Source organism: Myxocyprinus asiaticus, chromosome 19 (assembly GCF_019703515.2).
Source record: "Myxocyprinus asiaticus isolate MX2 ecotype Aquarium Trade chromosome 19, UBuf_Myxa_2, whole genome shotgun sequence".
Classification (NCBI taxonomy): Eukaryota; Metazoa; Chordata; class Actinopteri; order Cypriniformes; family Catostomidae; genus Myxocyprinus; species Myxocyprinus asiaticus.
Window position 1 is genome coordinate 10,457,242 of NC_059362.1, and position 21,666 is coordinate 10,478,907.

Here is a 21,666-nt window from a genome sequence, read left to right on the forward strand (position 1 = left end):
TATCCATACCAGAGTCCACTTGAAGGCCATTTAAGGCCATAATCAAGTTTTTTTTTTCCAGAACATAAATGCTTTAACAGTAGAAGAATTGTTCGAAGAATGTTCATTTCCAAGATTTGACGTTGTCAAAAGTGCCCCTAATTGAAGAATCCTATATATACACATGCACACATCTCTCTACAAATATGATCCACTCTATAATTTTGAGTCACATTGACCGAGAATCACATTTTGTGATTTATACAGTGGCTCAGTGGCTAAAATCTTCATCCACAGAATGCGACATACACAGTGGACAATTAGGCAAAGAAATGTGTGACGCAGCAGCAGCTTCCTTCAGGATCAAAACACATGTTTTTCGGGCAGGGCGAAGTGGTGTCATTCCAAACATTTACTGGAATAAACCCTTTGGCGTTTGGTTTCATGAAAAAATTATTGGAACGAAATGAAACTGTTATAAACGGTTACCAGAATTTAAAATGACATTTTCACTCCGGAACAATTGAAACTGACTTCGTTCCCATTTTCGATTACGTTCTGCAAAAATTCGTTCGTTTCCGGTTTTCGTTTTCGTTCCTTTTATTTTAGCTATGTATATTCTCTTCTCCAGAGTTTTTCAACCTTGCTAACTATGGACATTGGATAACTATCCTGAGGTAAATATGGAGCGCCGATCAGAGGAGAGACATAGCGTCTGCATATAGCATGCAGCGCTCCCGTTTAAACTGACAGCAGCTGAAGCGATTTGACATACTGCATAAAAAAAAACTTTATAGTTTGAATTTCATGATAACGCTGACATAATTTAAAAGCCCTGTTCACATGTCAGCGATTTTGTCACTAGATGCGCTAGTCTTTGTAATCTGTGTCATTAGTGGGTGTTCCTACTGCTGTCGCTCTAACGCTATTGGCCGGCTGCCATACTTTAGAAAATATGATAACAGATAAGATACATTTCTGGTAAAATTAAGATATCATTCTTATTTGACTAGGAACCATTTGTTTTGCCTCTGCAAGAAAGAGTGTATTTATATAAACTGCAGCTGTGCTCAATGCATCATATCATGAACAAGACAAACAATCTATTAATGTATGAAGGAAACTCACTCACAATGCCGGCAATTTCTGATGCATCATCCAATTTGATAGGAAGTCAGTTTACTTGCCGCTAAAAATAAGCATTCTAGAGGGGAAAGTGGTGTAAACTGCAGCAAGGCACAATCATATCAATGAACGAACTTTCATTGTATCAATCAAACTCACTCAAAATGCCATACATTTCTGACACATTTTTTCACGCATCATTGTTTTATTACACTTACTTAGCACTTTATTAGGAACAACTGTATACCTGCTTATTCATGCAATGATCTAATCAACCAATCATGTGGCAGCAGTGCAATGCATATAATCATGCAGATACTGGTCAGGAGCTTCAGCTAATGTTCACATCAACCATCAGAATGGGGAAAAAATTTGATCTCAGTGATTTCAACCGTGGTATGATTGTTGGTGCCAGATGGTCTGGTTTGAGTATTTCTGTAACTGCTGATCTCCTGGGATTTTCACGCACAACAGTCACTAGAGTTTACTCAGAATGGTGCCAAAAACAAAAAACATCCAGTGAGCGTCAGTTCTGCGGATGGAAATGCTTGCTGATGAGAGAGGTCAACAGAGAACGGCCATACTGGTTTGAGCTGACAGAAAGGCTACGGTAACTCAGATAACCACTCTGTACAATTGCAGTGAGCAGAATAGCATCTCAGAATGCACAACAGTCAAACCTTGAGGCGGATGGGCTACAACAGCAGAAGACCACGTTGGGCAATTTATTAGGACCATAGTGTTCCTAATAAAGTGCTCAGTGAGTTTATATCCATGTATGTGGTTACAGACAAATTATATAGAACAGTGAAATCGATGACAACAACAACTCCCATGTCTTTCATGCACTCGGCTCCATTATCTCAAAGGAGACATATGACGTGAGCTCCACTGTCTTCTCTCATTGGTAGTCGCTGCGCTCCGCATTTTCATAAAGTTAAACTTTTCTCAACTTTGTCGCGTCTCTTGTCACACCCACATCCTTTCACTCGTATCACCAGAAGTAGCCAGCTCTCACTGAAAATGAATAGTCTCCAAAAATCACTGACAGTGTGAACGGGGCTTAAGACTTTGTTGTATCAAAAACAATAAATAACCCAAAACGGTCTAAAATCTAGTTTTTGTCCAAATTTTCATGTTTTTCCAAAAACGGCCCATTGCAACCTACGACTCATTTTGATGGAGTGTGTCACAAGTTTATTCAGTCTGATTTTTGCAGGAAGGACTTTGAGGAGCTGTTTGACATCATTATCACTAATGCTCTGAAGCCTGGATTCTTCTCTCTTGTTCCACAGCAAAGACCTTTCAGAACACTAGGTGAGTAGCACACACACACACACACACACACACACACACACAGAAGTGCAGTCTTACTCTTACATGTTATATTTAATATTCTGTATAATAGTACTAACATGCTATAACAACTTTGCCAACAAACATTACTTCCACACAGATGGTTTTTTATGTGAAAATACTAAAAAAGTTCAGCTTTTAACAATTAACCTCAGTTTTTTGTAGTGATATAATGAAGTGTTTTCTTCATATTGCTTTATGAATTCACTTGGGCTGTCACTATTGATTTTTTTTTTTTTATCAAGTAATCTGAAGATTATTCAGACGATTAATCGAGTAATCTGGAAAATGATTTAATAACTCAAATTGCATAATGTTGTTGAGGTGAAGTCAAGTTTAGCTAAAATGTGTTCAGTACTAAGTTTTGATTGTACACTACATTTGAATTTAACAATTGTGCATACAATATCTAGAGAAATAAAAGCCATTTTATTTATTTCTTTTAAACTTTCACTTAAATGCAACATGGAATACAATATTTACAGTAATCACATTATTCTGAAATACTTGTTTTTTTATTTTGCATTGAGCTGATGCAGTTACGGGCATTGTTGCGTTTGAGCTACATATTTCCTAGATTGCAAAAGCTTGTCTTTACCACATATTGTTTAAAATACCCTTAAGCCTCTTGACATTGAGTTTCTTCTTGAGTTAACACTGTTAATCATGTCACATGCGAAAACTAGCCGTTACGCCCTCAGGTAAGTCTGTTTCATATTGTGTTCACAGGGCGTGAGACACGCAACCGTGTGGCTTTAACGGCAAGCTCACATTGAGTTTTGACTGGCAGTATACAGAGCTGCAGTTCTGTTCAGTAAATAAAGTTCTATGGATTCCCACATTGAGTTTTACCTGTGATAATGGCCATAAACTATAAAAAAAAAAAACTATATATCGGAAGTTGGAATCAATTCCCCCTTTCCTGCAAAAACAGCATCCACTCTTCTGGGAGCTTTCCACAATACAATATACAGTATGTAACATGGCTGCAGGAATTTTCTCCCATTTAGACACTAGCATCAGTGAGGTCATGCACTGATGTTTGGCGATGAGGCCTGGCTCACAGTTGGCCTTCCAGTTCACCCCAAATATGTCCAGTGTGTTTCAGGACTTTGTGCAGGCCAGTCAAATTTGTCCACATGAGACTCGTTACATTAATATTTTATGGACCTTGCTATATGCACATGGTCATTGTCACGCTGTAAACAGCTCTCCCCAAACTGTTACCTCAAAGTTGAAAGCACACAATGCTCTAAAATGCCATTAGATTCAGTAGCATTATGATTTGTCTTCAATGAAATTAATGGAGGAACCAAACTCATTAATATGAAGGGGGGTGTCCAGATACTCTTGGCCATATAGTATATTATGAATGAACAATAGACTGATTCAAAATGGGAACTCATGAGTTCGACACTGATTCATGAGTCTTTTTGACTGATTTATTAAAAAGAACCAGCTTATAAGAGTGATTAATGTATGGCTCCGACTACACTGGTTGGCCTTTATGTTTGTTGTTGCATTCCAGAAATGCAGACATTCAAAGATGGTTATCACTAAACGTCCTAAAATAATTTTGTCATAAAAAATTCAGTTCCAGTTATTTTTTAAAATGGAAACCATTCTGAATAAGAAAAAAAAAAAAAAAAAAAAAAAAAAAAAACGTAATTCCCAACCCTAGTCATACTTTCCAAACAATATGTTAATGATTTCTTATTTCTTACACGTGATACATTTAACACAACTATTTCTGCTGAAAAAGCTGATGCCAGTTGTTTATCTCTCAGGGCTTCTATTGTCATGCTCCCTGCCTTTTTGTCATCAGAAATTGAGTCACAATTTTTGTTCAGATACAAATGTTTCAAGGGTATTTTGGCAAGGGTGAAGTTATGTAACAAAACAGAAGAGGACACAAGTGAATTTTAAATCTCACAGCTGTTGCGCTGTACGTGTGTGTCTGTGTCTTCATGTTCTGGATGTACAGTATATGGCAGGGATTGGTGGAAGTTTCTAAAGCTAAAGTATTATATTTTATACTCCCAAATCCATCATTTCTGTTTATCTGACTCTGGTTCATCTTGCAGGAGAACCAGAACAGAGTTTAATCATCCTCTTGCAAAGCCATTTGGTCTTTTCCTTCTTCCTTTTTTTTCTTTTCTTTAAAATGATAGTTCATCTTAAACTTGAAGTTTTATTATGATTTCCTCGCCCTCATGTTGTTCCAAAGCCATATGACTTTCTTACAAACCAAATGTAAGTTGTTACTCACTGAAAATCATGATGACTTGAAGTAGCGATGTATGATTCGTGAACAAATAATTTAGACTGGAATTTATGAACTGGAGTAATTGATTCATTGTAAAGATCTAATTTAAAAAGAGTTTGTCCATTAATCTAAGTCAAGAAGAGATTTTCTCTAAATAACGACTTACATTTTGGTCTGTTTTTCCCCCAAACATAACTCACATGTGACATGTTAAGCCAATCGGCTCACATGGTGTAAGCTGATTGGTTCTCTGACTTGTATCGGATAGCCAATCATCTTGCATCTCCCGCCTAGAGTTTCATTTAAGTGGCTCAATTTTGCAGTTAAGATGGTTTCTCTGCAGTGCGCTGTGAGAGTTTTTTTAGCTGAAACCCACCTCCACCCCAGCTTCCACTTGTCTAGATCTGCTACACGGGGATTGTTTATGTCTATTTATTCTTGATGTAGCATGTCTTGCATTTTGTCTCATTGTGCAGCAGCAGCAGCATGTCCACATGCTAACTCTGTATGTATGTTTTTCTAGGAGTAGCAAGCCTCCATACTTGCTCTGCAGCAGCAGTATAGCAGATTTAGTCTGCCAAGACCAATATCCTATCAATATCTCATACCCACATTCACATGCTAAATCTTTCTGAGAGTTGACATCACTTACATTTTTGCAAAAAACAAATTTTACGTGCCTTGTTCTATGTATAGCTGCAGTTTTCTGGTGGTATAAAAGAGGCACAACAACAAAGTGTTTTATTCGCTTTCACTAAAAACGACATGTTAACCCTTCATAAACACTTAATTTTCTCTCTGTTCCCCACACAATAGCACACGTACATCACCCAGGCATCTATTTGATGTGTGTGTTTACATCTGGAAGACGTATTTTTTTTAAGTTGTTTGTAGGGATGCTCCAATCAATCGGCCACCAATCGGTATCGGCCGATATTCACATCCTATGACTCGCATAAACCGATCGCTCATGTCACAAAAGATGTGCGGCTCCTTTAAGACATCAGCAGCTCTGTCATGGCATCAAGGAGTGTAGGGAAACCTGGCATAGTGATGTAAGACAACAAACTTTATTCAGCAGTTAATAACGATGCAGTAGGAGAGGTATGGCGAATATGAAAGGTTTGTGTACTGTACTGTTAATGTGGCATTTCACATGCAACAAGGTAAAGGAGAAACAGCGCGAGCTGTGAAACGATCCTTTATTATCGCTCATGGCAGCAGCTTCTCAGTCTCCGCCAGGGATAGTCATCTCAATAATAACACGAGTTACAAGATGTGGTGTAATTTAAACATCTTTATGAAATAACTCCCGATTAAACGGCATTAACATAATAGAGCTGTTCAGCCTTGACGTCAATTTATGCAAACCCGGAAGTCTAATTCGCCATGGGTTCCCTCTGGATTTTCCTATGAGTTTTTATAATGGGGTTTTTGAACTTATGTGTAAAATAAGGTCTGTGGTAAACATTACTTGACATTACATGGACATTTTGTTCTACAACGTAAATTACACACTTTCATACCTCAAACGTGAATTTTGAAACTGCTGTGCATTTTCTTTTAAAGTAATTAAATACAGCTTCAAAATTCATGTTTGAGGTATGAACGTGTGTAATTTATGTTGTAGAACAAAATATCCACGTATCATCAAGTAATGTTTACAACATTCCTTATTTTACTCATAAGTTCAAAAACCCCATTATAAAAACCCATAAGAAAATTCAGAGGGAGCCCATGGCGAATTCTCTTCCGGGTTTTTGGACTACAAGCAGAACAGCTCTATAGTAGCACCTGCAGAGTCCAGAAACATGCGCTCTTTCTCCACTTTCCTTTCATCTCATACCCTCATGAAATAGCATGTGTTCCCCTCAATAAAGTTCAAGCAGTAATAAGTGAAAAATTAACTATTAATACAATCATCCAACTAAATGAAAAGGCAGGGAAGGAATTTATAAATATAATAATTCTTTATACAATAATAAGATACTATAATATAATGTATTAAATATAATGCAAAAAAAAAAAAAACTGAAATTAATTTAGGAGTAATAATAATTGTATGAAATAATGACAATGAATCAATAACCAAAAATGTCACATTAAGTTTAATTACACCTATGGGTCATCAGTTTGTCTTCAGTTTGATACTAAGCTTCATTTATTATAGGGCTGTCTATCTTAATATTGAGAATAATTTGTTAGCCTATACTTGTTTTAAAGTCTTATTTAAAAAAGATTTTTTAATTAGCCTTTTAAACTTTTTTTGTCAGCAAAAACTATTATTAGTGATATTACTGGGAAGAGAAAAATTCTTAATAATGACAGTGTGCAGAAAGCTTAAACTGTATATAACCAGTTATGACAGAGATCTTGATAAAAGGTGAAATGATCAGGATCGGTATCGGCCGATCAGGTGACAAGAAGAATGGGTTTTCCCCATTCTGGTGGTTGATGTGAACATTAACTGAAGCTCCTGACCCATATCTGCATTATTTTATGCACTGCACTGCTTCCACATGATTGGCTGATTAGATAATCGCATGGATGATTGTTGGTGCCAGACGAGCTGGTTTGAGAATTTGTGTAACTGCTGATATCCTGGGATTTTCACACACAACAGTCTCTAGAATTTACTCAGAATGGTGCCAGAAACAAAAAACATCCAGTGAGTGGCAGTGTTGTGGACAGAAATACTTTGTTGATGGAAGAGAGGTCAACAGAGAATGGCCAGACTGGTTTGAACTGACAAAGTCTACTGTAACTCAGATAACCACTCTGTGCAATTTTGGTGAGAAGAATAGCATATCAGAATGCTATTCTGAGATGCGGGTTGGCGCTGTTTTGGTGGCACGAGGGGGATCTACACAACATTAGGCAGGTGGTTTTAAAGTTGTGGCTGATTGGTGTAAGTATGTGAAATATTTAATAGACCTGCTGTCAGTATGCAGAGTAATGAAAAACAAAGAAATTGGTATCTCTCTAAAACTTAAATTAATAGGAGTGTTGTGTTTTATCTGTATGAAGACATAAGTAATGCTGCACTCCAGAGCCACTGCAAACAGAAATTAACCATTATTTAGTATTATAATAACCTTGATGCAATGCAATGCAAAATAATGGAAAAATGTGTACCTTTTGTGACATTGTTTATGTCATTGTTTTGTAGTCAAATGTCCCCTTTGACTTCCACTTGTCATGGCTGTGATCATTTGACATATTCACACTGTTGAATAAAGCTTGATTAATCACTTTATATCAGTGCAGTTAGCTTAATTCAATGCTGTGATGTGCTTCTGGAAACTTGTTCCATTTTTCCCATGTTTTCTAGATGCAAAGAAAATAAAATTATAACAACCTGTTATCAGGTTTACTAGTCAATCCACAACAGAGATTTCAGTGATTCAAGTTTGAAATTACTAACCTCCTGGCGGAGAATATCACAGGCCTGGATAAAGTTTTTTTTGTCTACATTTATTCTTTGTGCTTGCTGAAAGTCATTAATGACAAGGAGTTAGGTCCAAATAACATAAAATTTATCAACAAATTAATTTATTTCTTTACTTACCAGGGTAACATCGCCCTCAAGCTTTCAGTTCAACTGACTTTTTGCGACCGTTAAAATTTGAAATAGGTCACGAAATGTTCACACGTTTTGTTCACTCGTGCGAGTTGCGCGTCTGCGAGCGAGCAGCTTAAATAGGAGATAGGAGGGGGAAAACAGCGCTACACGGTCAGGTTGTTTGCCGTTTATGATAAACATAGTTGTTTGCATCTTTTTTTAAATTAGGAGTCAAGAAAAGACTATACCATAGACTGTATATTAAAACTAAGATAAATCTGTCATCTAAAAGAGAAAGGACATTGGATCTGATCATCTGTCATTTATCCTTCTCTAATCAAACCCAAAGCTGTAGAAGTACATTGTAAAAGTTTTATTTTTCTGCAGGATGAAATGCAAATACAAAAGTAATGTAGTATAGTGTTCAAAACTATTTATAAACAAAACATTCAATAATGTAATTTATGCATACACATACATACATAGTAGATACATTAAGAAATTGTCAACCCAAAGAACCCTTTTGTGCTTTTTTTTCTAAGAGTGCACTATCAGTTAGGTTTAGATGTAGGGTTTAGGTTAGGATGTTGTTGGTTTTTTTTAAATAGTAGGTTTTGTCTGTTTAAAACGCCATAGAGCATTAACCTTAAAAACATCATCTATTTGGGAGAACATTTAACTTGCTTTTAGTGCCCCTCAGTGGACATTTCACCTCGAAACTGCAGCATTACGGATAATTAACAATGTAATTTCATTTTGCAAACATTTTGTCACAGTCACATAATTTTCATTAGATCAGACTGCATTTATTGTAAATGCTGGAAAACGACAAGCAGGCCTACGTTATCCAAAACCCCTCCTTTAGTGATGAACGGAAGAAAGAAAGTCATACAAAAAAGCCATTTTATTTTATGTTTTGACGTATTTCCAACTGAAACAGGAAGTGGGGGCAGGTCATGTTGTCCCCTTTAAAAAATAGCCAATAGGCTTTAGTTTAAAATATAGCTCCTCTCTCATTTCTTTCTCTATAGTGGATGATGTTGAAGATAGTGAGGGTTTGCCATCTCTGGAAAAACCTGGTTGGTATTCTCAGGGCAACTGGCCTCATCTACATGAACTATTGAAGATCATGACCAACAAATCAGAGCCAAAGGTAAGGCTGGACTGTTGTATTGCCTCTGAATTCTAAGCAGGCAATCCTTTTATGTGCTCTGTAGTTTTAAGATGTAATGCAGTGTTTCCATGGTATAGCAGTAACAGTCTTGTGTGCTTGGATGGGAAGGAGCCTCAGGCTTTTGTGAAATCTACCTGCAATGCTCCAGGGTGTTCAGATCTTCCCCTGCCACAGGCATGTTTGAGAGAGTTATAACATGCTGACAGGTGTGTCAGGACACAACCTCTTTCATACAGACATACCTAAACAGCAGAGAACACACACAAGACTTTTTTTTGCCTGTACTTCAGGAAACCCTTCTAAATTTTTAGAAAAAGGAGAAGGTCTAGAATGATTCGTATTCATCTGTAGTACTTGGAGTTGCTCAAATATTACATATTTAGTGTAAAACTTTGTAATAAGGTTAGCTTTGTTCTGAAAACTTGTAAGCTGCCTACAAAGCCTTCACAAAAAGTGCGCTCCCAATGCTAAGGCTGTTTCACAAGGTAGGCTGCATAATTATGCTCCCTCCGAAGATACCTTGTTTAGGCCAGTTAATAAGATAGCAATACATCTATTCTTCATGGAGGTAAGTGCATTTAGTGTGAATGGGTTAAGTGCTCTGGGAACAGATGTGTTTTCAGCTGGTTCTTGAATGTTGAGATAGTTTTAGTAGATCGTGTGGAGGTTGGAAGCTTCTTCCACCACAGAGCAACAGAGAAAGTGAATGATCATGAAATAGACTTTGTACCTCTATGCGCCGGAACCACCAGGCACCGCTCGTTCACTGACTGCAGAAAGCAAGTTGGGACGTAGACCTGGAGGAGTGAATTGAAGAGGGTGCTGTTCCATTGGCTGTCCTGAAGGCCAGTGTCACAGCCTTGAATTTGATTCTGGCAGCTACAGGTAACCAGTGGAGTGAAATCTAGAGTGGGGTGTCGTGAGCCCTCTTTGGCTAATTAAAGATCAGACGTCCTGAACCATCTGCAGTGGCTTAATTGTGCTAGCTTGGAGGCCAGCCAACAGGACATTACAGTAGTCCAGTCTTTAAATGACCAGAGCAGGAGCTGTGCAGCATAATCAGATAGGAAACATCTGATTTTCTATAACCACTCCCAGATTCCGAGCTGCCCTGGTTGGCGTTAGTGTAGTTGAACCAAGATGAATGGTGAGGTTGTGGTCAACAGGTGGGTTGGCTGGGATCACGTAGAGTTCTGTCTTGGCCAGGTTGAGCTGAAGGTGACGTTCCTTTATCCAGACTGAGATCTCCAAGAGGCAGGCAAAAATACGAGTGGAGACAGTGGGGTCGTCAGGCTGGACACGACAGGTAGAGCTGCGGATCATCTGCGTAGCAGTGGTAGGAAACGTTGTGTGCCTTAACTATCAGAGTGATGTAGTGTAGATCGAAAAGAGAAGGGGTCCAAGCACTGATCCCTGAGGAACACCAGTGTTCAGGTGGTGTGACTTGGACTCCACTCCTCTCCAGGTGCCCTTGAAGGTTCTTCCTGTGAGGTATGGCTCAAACCATCCAAGCGCAGTTTCTGTGATGTCCAGGTCAAAGAGAGTGGACAGGAGAATCTGGTGGTTCAGTGTTCATATAAAAATGTTGATTATAAATATACTAAAGTCAAAAGTCTCAATTCTCATTCATTTATAAGCACTTTCAAACCACACTGTTGTGCCAAAGTGCTGTAAAAAGAAATAGAAAAATAAAAACAACCATTAAACACATCACACTGTAGCCATAACAATAGGAAAAGACAACACCCAGAGTCCATCAAATATTAAAAGCCAAAGAAAACAAAAAAGTTTTAAATGTGATTTAAAAGTAGAAATAGAAGTGGAAGATCTAATCTCAGGTGGTAGACCATTCCACAACCTCAGACCAGCAACAGAAAAGGCTTGATCCCCTTTGAGCTTTAAGCATGATCTTGGAATAATAAGAAGTAATTGATTGGTCTTAATGATCTACATGAAAAATGCACATTTATAAGCTCAGTGAGGTAAGCAGGGGCCATACCATGAACCGCTTTAAAAACAAATAACAGGACCTTGTATTGAATTCTATATTGTACCGGTAGCCAATGTAATGAGACCAATACAGGTGAAATGTGGTCCCTCCTCTTACTATTTGTGAGCAGCCTAGCAGCTGCATTTTGGACTAGCTGAAACTTTGACATAGATGACTGACTAGTCCCCAGATAAAGGGCATTACAGTTGTCCAGGTGGGATGAGATAAAAGCATGTATAACTTTCTCCAGATCTTTAAATTACAAAATCGATTTCATTTTGGCAATGGCTCTAAGATGATAAAAAAAAAAAATATTCACAACAACCTAAATCTGCTTGTCAAATTTTAGTGCTGAATCAAAAATAACACCCATATTTTTCACTTGGCTTTTCAAATTATCAACCCATGGCCCTAAACCACTGGTAATGTCTACACCACATACATTAGATCCAAAGATAATGATCACTGTTTTCTTTTCATTTAACTGGAGAAGATTTTGACCCAGCCAAACTTTCACCTCCTCTAAACATAACAACAACACATTAAAAGAACTGTTCAAACCAGGTTGCATCTGCATAAAAGTGGTAAGATTTACCATATTTCTTAAAAATCATACCGAGGGGGAAGCATATACAAAGAAAACAAAATCGGACCTAAAATAGATCCCTGAGGAACACCGCAGGTAATGGTTGCTGAGGAAGAAGAAAAATCACCTTACCGAAAAGGATCAACCTTCAAGGTAAGATTTAAATCATCATAAAACTGTACCTTCTAACCCCACAACATGCCTTAGATGATTAATAAGAATCCGATGATCAATAGTATCAAATGCTGCACTGAGGTCCAAAGCAGCATGATTACCCAAGTCACCAGTTATTAACAGATAATTTGCTACCCTTAACAGGGCTGACTCAGTACTGTGACCAGCCCTAAATCCAGACTGAAATGTATATAAGACATTATTCTTAGGTAAAAAAAAAAAAAAAAAAGACATCAGCTGAGATAAAAATACTTTCTCAAAAATCTTGGAAAAAATTAGATTTCGGTCAATAATTCTTCAGATCCAAAGGATCTAGACTTGGCTTCTTCAAAATAGGCTGAACAATTGCTTGCTTAAAGCAAAAAGGGACCACACCATCAATTACTATTGATGATAAACATGATGCTAGGGCTGATGATATCTACTATCTCCTTGAAACGGCACACAGGAACCATATCATAGGGGCAAGCAGAAGGTTTCAGATGACAAATAATGGCTTTGACTTCTGAGAGAGAGACAAGATAAAACTGATAAAAAAAATCTCATCACGAACGGTCGCTATCACCGGATCAGGGTCGTGAATTGGAGGAAAACCCAACTTAATTTCGTTGATTTTATTAACATAAATAAAATTCATAGTTGTAGTTGTAGTATTTTACCCAATATTTGTGTGTACTATGTATGCTTAAGAGTACATCACGTTGTTAGCTTAACAACATGTTAATGGTACATTCTGTTGGAATCAATTCTGATTTGTGTGGCTATTTTAGTTAGGATGCTGCCTTAGAAGGCAGCTGCTTATGTTGGCTATAGACAGTGAGGCAGCTCACTAGGTTTTGGAACAGAGCCATTGTTATTATAAAGTGCTATGCAAATATTGTTGACTCCCCTGTGATAAATGTATTGTGTTTTTCTTCATAAAATTGATTTGGAGAAAAGCATCTGCTAAATAAAAACATGTTACTTTAAGGCGTTAACATTATGTAATGCTTAACAGATCAGTTCATGTACATTCAAATATGAATATAAATGAAAATTAGTGCTGACAATCAATTAAAATTTATAATTACATGACATGCCAGTTAATCACAATTGATCGCTTTCAGTGTTTGCTGGGAAAGGCTCTCAAGTAAAGATATTTCAATATATAATAATCTAAATAATTATACATAGACCTATAATATAATAAATACAATAATTCAGATAATTCGAACTGACATTGTGGCATATACAAAGCATTGATTAGACAATACAAATAGTGGCTTTAGAAGACAATCTATTGTTTGGTTTATTTCCATATCATTAAACACAAGCCTATCACAAACCTACCAGTCCAGCAATCCATTTGGCAATTTTTCAGCATCTCTAGCTATAAACGGCACATTTTTATGACACTGTGTCAAGTTAAATTTAGTCTCGAGACCTGTTTCTGCTCTGTCCAGCTGTCGGTTTGTTGTCTGTATTGTGCTTACTGCCCCCTGCTGAATCAGATTCGTAAAAACATGATGGCTGCACTTCATGCTTGAATTGAGCCTTTGGTAGGAAAATTGCTTATGGAATTTACAAAAGGACATAATTAATTGCCTTAATTTTTTTTACTTATTTTTTCATATAATAAATCGCACCGAATTAACATGTTAACTCGACAGCCTTAATAAAAATATAAGAATCAAAGTTTCTTGACATTCTAAACAATTGGAATGTTTGAATGCATTGCGTAATGTTATAACAATATAATAATGTTTCGCAATGTTATTAAGCTAAGTTATTATAAAGTGTTCCTGTAGTTAGTAATGAACTGTTATGGTATATTTACTTCCTGTATTGAATGTGCGTGTGTGTCTATGCATGTATTTGCTTGGGTTTAAGTGGTTTATGAGGTCATTTTTTTAGGTTACAATCTGGTAATTACAAGGGTATTATGCTATAAATGTGGTTTATGAGGACATTTCTTGTGTCCCCATAATTCAAATCACTTAAAAAACATACTAAACAATGTTTTTTTTTTGTTTTTTTTTTTGTTTTTGAAAATGTAAAAATGCAGAACGTTTTTTTGTGAGAGTTAGGGTTAGGGGATAGAATCAATAGTTCATACAGTAAAAAAAATCATTATGTCTATGGAGAGTCCTCATAAGGATTGCCGCACCAACATGAGTGTGTTTGCATGTGTGTGTGTGTGTGTGTGTGTGTGTGTGTGTCTGTCTTTGCTGGTGCAGGTGGTGTACTTTGGAGACAGCATACGCTCAGACATGTTCCCGGCCTGCAGCTTTGGAAAGTGGGAGACGGTGATGATTGTGGAGGAGATTGAGGGGGAGGGGACCCCCTGTAACAGCCTCGCCCCAAGTGAAGGTCCTGTAGAGAAGAAGGGCAAATTTGAGGTGAGAGTGAAAGGCTGTTTCTGTTTAGTCAAGCTCAAGATCTTTTCCACACTCAAGAATACTATGAATAGGAATTCTGTGTAGGTGTCTGAAAGTAATGAATGTTTTTCTGAAACACTCTGTGTTGCTCTGGAGCTCTATATTGCTTAATAAGTGAATTGAACTTGTTTAAATATGTTTACTGGAAAACAAAGCAATATGAGTAAGACAATTATTTTTCACTTTGTAGTTTTTGTTTTGTGTTTCCTTGGAGTTCATTAAGAAAATGTTCATTGTTATCTTTTAGTAAAGTTCCGAATTATAGTAGGGATTCCAATTACATTACTTTTTTTATTATTAGTGTTTGATCACAGAGCTGCAAATTAAAAGCTACATACACATCTTTGCTTACAATGAGTTATTCAGTTACACAGATGGTGCAAGGAGAAAAGGCATACAATGGAAGGAGGAAGTGGAGAATTACAGGAAAGATATAGGATGTTCATGTAAATGATGTGATGATATAGCAAAAATATCATTTTAGAGGACACTTTTTTTTCCTTTTTTTTTAAGGAACTAAACAACATCACTCAGCCCCACTGTGTGTGTTAGACAGGATTTATGATTCCTGTTTTCAATATGATATGAATGCATGTTTTTAACATTTCTTTTGAAAATGTTCTGTAGTTTTGACTGCTCTTCGGAAAGCCAGCTCTGTCTAAAACACTCCTTCTTCATTTTCTGCTTATTTATTATGTTCTGGGTCCTGGAAATAAACAGTGAACTCACTAATACACAAGAGGGTTGAGCCACTATTTCTTGTGGTATTTCAGCCCAAAAACCTGCACCTCATTCACTAAGCTCTCTCAATCCAGTTTAACCAGTTGCTAAATGTGCTCAAATTATACTGCACCATGTGTATTGAAATTAAGTTATTGACATTAAAGGAATACAATTTTATTGTAGATCTACTCAGTTCTGCTCAGATTTATTTACCCTTCAGTAAAATCATTGCTTTGGTGATTGATTATCGTATTAATTGTATATAGCTTTATGTGTCTAAAGGTTGTGTGGCAGTTTGCACAAGTATACATTTTCGCATTAGTGGCGCATTAGTGGATACTTCCATTAAATTCCGTATTATAGTTATATAATGTTGTGGAAAGGTCAAATGTGAATTGCATATTTTGTGTATCAAATGTGTTGATATTTCATGAGGGAAAAGTCACATAGAGCCAGTGTAAGGCAACAGTGTTGTTGGTTCAGACTGTGGGGTTTCTGATCAAACGCTCCCTTTTTTCCAAAGATCAAAGATTTTGTGTTTGATCTTTATTCATATAATTCTATTGAAGTCCTTGTTTCTGTTTAAGAGGTTTTACTTGGAGTTTAAATGACGCCTTGTCCAAGCAGTTATGATGGTTTAGATTTCAGAGAAAAATATTAAGATAAATGTGAAACTATGAGTAAAAACAGAACAGCTTTACATCCCCCACATCCTTCCTCTGTGATAAAACTGTAGGAAACATCCTTTCAAATATGGTGAGAAATCAAAGTCTAATGCTGTGGGTCTGCTTTTGCTTTTATGGTGAACTAACAGAGTACCAAAACAGTTTATTGTATAAAAGTAAATAAAATGTCCTTAAAAGAACATATTAAAGTGTATTATTCTTATTATTTATTTATTACCTAGATTTATTATAACAATATTTAACAGTCAGGTTGTGTACTGAGAACCCAAATGCAGACAGTGGAATGCTCAAAAATCTTTATTGAAAAAAGAATATAACAAAATGCAAAACATAAACAAAAAACATAACACAAAACATCCAGACAAAAACTGACAAAACTCAGGTACTGGAACTGAAAATAAAGAAAATAGATTTAACAAGGAACTAACTTGACTGACAGAAATCCAAATAACAACATATAACATGGGTGTAAGGATCCTGCCAAAAAAGTGTAAGAAACGACCAGACAGAGATGGCAGGATCCTGACACTTACTGCACAAAACACATTGTGGACCCATATTTAATTTGGTTGAATATAATAATGCAGAAGCCAAATACTATACCAGCATACTGTACATCAAAAACTCTTAATATAACCTTAATATAACCCCACTAGCTATTTTCATGTCATAGGTTTACCTGTTTTTTAAAGTCTTACAGATTATAGTGATAAAAGTGGCGTAATTTATTTTCTGAAATAGTTTTGAGTTCCCTCTCTATACCTTTGTCCATCCCTTAAGAAAATTAACCATGGGTTTACTACAGTACCCGTGGTTTCACTATAGTAAACCTGCACTAACCATGTAACCATTTTTTGTGGTACGAACCATGGTTTTTGTAAACCATAGTACGTGTACCACAGATTAACCACAGGCCCTTTCCCACTGCAGGAACTAATAGTTTATAGTGCATTTTCAACATGTGTTCCACTGAGTTCAGCATGTGCTGTGTGGTTAAAATAGGCTGAGCACCTCATCTTTCCTCTCACTGCGGCTTCAAGGACACTCACGCACCCAGTGTAAAGACTGTAACCCAAAGCACTGTTTGTGTTAAACAGCTCTAACAAACATGTAGCTCTGGTACTGGCATCCTCCATCAGTGTTCTTGATTTTTCCCTGCATTTCAAACAGCTAAATCCGCCTCCTAAAGGCATTTCGAAGTTAAAACAATCATGATTGTCATGCTGTAAGATCGCTTCAAACTGAATTTCCAATAAAAATGACTCAAAAAGTGAGATTTCAATAAACCTTATTATTGAGCTCCACAACTTTCAGCCTTCCAAAGCTCACATCCTCATTAGTGTGTAAAGCTTATGCTGTGGCTGGCCAAGCTGGTTCGGCCCTGCACACCATGGTGGATTGGCAGGCCTACCAAGCAAACCTACTAAAGGCCATGGATAAAAGTGGCCCAGAAACCGAGTCCTTCAAAGGGTTGAGCATCATCTCTGGCTGAATTTGTCAGAGATACGCAACAAGGACAAAACAGTTTTGCTCGACGCTCCGGTGTCACAGCAAGGACTCTTTGGTGAAGCCATGAGTTTCACAGAGAGATTCCAGTCGGCTTAGATGTCGATTGACTACAGGCACATCTCTTTGAGGCGAGGTAACATAGTAGCACAACCGGTTTGCTCGCACTCTTCCTCTGGGCAGTGTCCCATGAAACAAATGGCCACCAACAATCTAGTTCTCCTCCAGAAGGCGGAGACTGAGCCAGCAGTGAGGCCCCTGCGTCCGTGGCCTAAACGGAAAATTCTACTCTCTGGCTCTTGTTCCAGTGGAAAACCTCCTGGACGGGGCAAGCATTCCTTATGGTCAGAGGACCGTGAATCGGGAAGTAGAGCCTACGGAAAAGTCCACTCCGACTCCAAAGAATGCCTGGAACACTCTTCTGTGTCCCCTTGACAATTCTCTCACCATCCCCGTTGTTTCATTCTGGGATTGAGAACAAATATCCAGCTGTGTAACTTTTTGTGCTGCTGTTGGAAGCATGCCAAATGTTTGCCACATTCCAATAAAGTTTTCAAACCTCATTGCGGTTGCACAAGGTATAAAACCAGCTCTGTCAAAAACAGCCATTTTGACTGTGATGCCGGCAGTCAAGGGGGAGCCCCTGTGTCCATTAGCCCTCAACACGGATGCGTGGTGCGGCCTTCCATGGGGCACCAGCTGGGTACTGAGCAAAGACGAGCATGGCTATATGCTTCTGTACGCGAAGCAGCCCCCTCGATTCACCTTCGAGGGGACTGCACACCAGTTCAAAGTCCTGCCCTTCGGCTTGTCCTTTGTCAGCACTTCTAAACGTCGCTCACATGCTTGATGAAATTCAAGCTGGGAGTAGCCTTACTGCTTTGACAGTTCCAGTGGATGCTGGGGTTAATGCCTGCCACAGCCATCCCTTTTGGTTTGTTACATCGAGGCCAATCCATTGCTGGGTCAAATCGAGAGTGCCTCGTCACATGGCGCTTACGTCTCCTAGTGATGTCTGTTTCTCGCTAACTATTGAGAGAAAGTCCTCGTTCTACTAGAAGGGCGTTGCGCTCTGCCAAGTGGCCAGACACAAAGTTGTCTCGATGGAGTGCCCTGGAGGTTATTCAGCATTCGGCACCTGAACAGATGTGCGAATGGCGTGGCACATAATTCGCATAGAACTGTTGGTAGTCCTTCTGGCTCTGAGAGCTTGTTGGACTGACATGCAAGGCTTTACGTTCTAATCCGCACAGACAGTACTGCGGTGATGGCATACATAAATGGCCAATGGGGAGTTCCTTTGCTCCCAATGTTGGCTCGGGCGCATTGAGTTCTCCTCTGGAATGAGTCTCCTCTCCTGTCGATACACTGAAGTTGGTACTGTTGTTACTGTAGTTTGCTTTTAAGCAACAAAAAGATTAAGATGTCAAGTAAGGTCCCCTTAAGACATTGTTGTGTTCCTGGTTGTGGAAAAACTGCATCTCTGCATAGCCTTCTGAAGGATTCCAATGTTAGGAATGAATGGCTTATTTAAATTAAGTTCCTGAATGCGTCAATGTGGGATTATATATTTTGATCAGCACATTTCTCTAAGGATTCTTTTGAGAACTATTATGATTCAGACTTTGCAAAGAAACTTGTATTGAAAGATGGAGCAGTGCCAACTATATCGACATGACATCGACAGTAATGCTGGTGAGTAACAAATTTAATAATACTGTTTCATCTGTCTGTGTTTGCAATTGCGTGGGGCCCCGGGCTGAGTAAAATGCTCAAGGGGTGACGCGTTGTTTTGTGTTCACATGTAATGACGCTGTTTTCAGCCATCTCAGAGTGGTTCACATGCATTGTGAAGGCAAAGTGCTGCAGGTTTACCCATTCGCGCAATTCTGGTGTACCTGCATTGGTTGCACAGCCCTAAGGACTGCTTTGACTGGACTTGCAATGCAAAGGAGAGTTTTTTTTCTTCCAATGTTTCACTACACAAGTGCGTGTGAATCAGTAGCACGGTGTTATGGTATACGATTCCCATAGTGTCAGCTAATGACGCAGCGTCGAAGTGACCAACTTGAAAGGGAACATATCTGTAACCTTAGTTCCTTGAAAGGAAAGAACAAGATGCTGCATTCTCATGCCACACTACTGTTTTCTCACTGTTTAGGGACTGAAAGATGGCTCCTCCTCTCTTCAGTTGAAAAATCATAATGAAATGACGCTGTGCTCTGGATTATATGCCCGCAATGCGAACGCATAAGGGGACGAGCGCCAAGCACCACCTGCCAATAAGGTTGTCTTAATTCTAATGGGCTTTAGAGATTATCACTCCCGGGAGAAGTTCTCATAGCATCAGCTGCTGATGCAGCACCTTGTTCCCTTCTGTCAGGGAACAAGGTTACAGTTGTAACCGAGACGTTTTACAACAACAACAACAACAAAAAACATATTTCAACTATGGTTTCTGTAGTAAAACCTAGGTTATTTTATATAAGAGATGGTTAAAGGAATTGCAACGGAACATAAAATAACTGCAATGGAACACAAAACTTAAAAACGTATTGAACACAAAACGAAAAACCTATTGTGAGAGAATGCAAAGCTTATTGCAAGGTAACACAAACTATTGTGAGGGAATGCAGAAACTTTTGAGGTAATGAAAAACTATTGCAAGGGAACACAAATTCATTTAGAAATAAATTCCCTCACTGTCCTTTAATTGGCTCCATATTAAGACCTCCAGAAATTGACAGTTATTTCTCTAAATCACCCCCTTTTACTGGTCTTTTTTTTTTTTTAAGAGTTTCAGGCCCTATATTGTAATATATATGTGGAAAGTACCAAAATTATCCCACGGTTAACACAAATTATGTCTTACACTGCACACGTGGGTTTGTTAAGGCTGATTATGCTTTCTCTCTCTATCTCTCTCTGTCTCTGTCCTTGACTGTGTTTCATTTTCATGATTTTTCTCTAAGGATCAGGGAATGAAGTCTCCTTCAGCTGTGTCAAATCAGTGGGGCTCATATTTTGTCGATGTGCAAAAGAATGAAGGAGAGGAGACACAGAGACTCACCTGGTGTTGCCACAGTATCCACAAATATAGCACCATGGCTATACCCAGCATTGAGGCTATAGCAGGTATGTGTATTATTATGTACAGTGGGGTCCAAATGTCTGAGACGGCAAGTGAAAATGCATTTATTTAGCATTGTTTCTAATTTAATAATAATAATAAACAGAAAATAATTATAAACTCAGCAAAAAAAGAAACATCCTCTCACTTTCAACTGCTTTTATTTTCAGCAAACTTAACGTGTAAATATTTGTATGAACATAAAAAGATTCAACAACTAAGACATAAACTGAACAAGTTTCACAGACGTGTGACTAACAGAAATGGAATAATGTGTCCCTGAACAAAGGGGGGGGGTTTCAAAATCAAAAGTAACAATCAGTATCTGGTGTGACCACCAGCTGCATTAAGTACTGCAGTGCATTTCCTCCTCATGGGCTGTACCATATTTGCCAGTTCTTGCTGATGTTACCCCACTCTTCCATCAAGGCACTTGCAAGTTCCCGGACATTTCTGGGGGGAATGGCCCTAGCCCTCACCCTCCGATCTAACAGGTCCCAGATGTGCTCAATGGGATTGAGATCCGGGCTCTTCGCTGGCCATGGCAGAACACTGACATTCCTGTCTTGCAGGAAATCATGCACAGAATGAGCAGTATGGCTGGTGGCATTGTCATGCTGGAGGGTCATGTCAAGGTGAGCCTGCAGGAAGGGTACTGCATGAGGGAGGAGGATGTCTCCCCTGTAACGCATAACGTTGTGATTGCCTGCAATGACAACAAGCTCAGTCCGATGATGCTGTGACACACCGCCCCAGACCATGACGGACCCTCCACCTCCAAATCGATCCCGATCAAGAGTACAGGCCTCAGTGTAATGCTCATTCCTTCGATAAACGCGAGTCTGACCATCACCCCTGATGAGACAAAACTGCGACTCGTCAGTGAAGAGCACTTTTTGCCAGTACTGTCTGGTGCAGCGGAGGTGGGTTTGTGCCCATAGGCGACGTTGTTGCCGGTGATGTCTGGTAAGGACCTGCCTTACAACAGGCCT

General features: G+C 38.5%; 1 protein-coding gene across 1 annotated transcript in view; it reads left to right on the plus strand.

Annotated features, from left to right (window-relative positions):
- nt5dc1 (5'-nucleotidase domain containing 1) overlaps nt 1-21,666 on the plus strand; it is an 81,495-nt gene that overhangs the window by 55,749 nt on the left and 4,080 nt on the right. The window contains exons 8-11 of the mRNA XM_051645518.1: nt 2,324-2,421; nt 9,320-9,441; nt 14,429-14,590; nt 20,517-20,679. Of these exons, the coding sequence (XP_051501478.1) occupies nt 2,324-2,421; nt 9,320-9,441; nt 14,429-14,590; nt 20,517-20,679 (545 nt within the window). The remainder of the gene's footprint in view (nt 1-2,323; nt 2,422-9,319; nt 9,442-14,428; nt 14,591-20,516; nt 20,680-21,666) is intronic.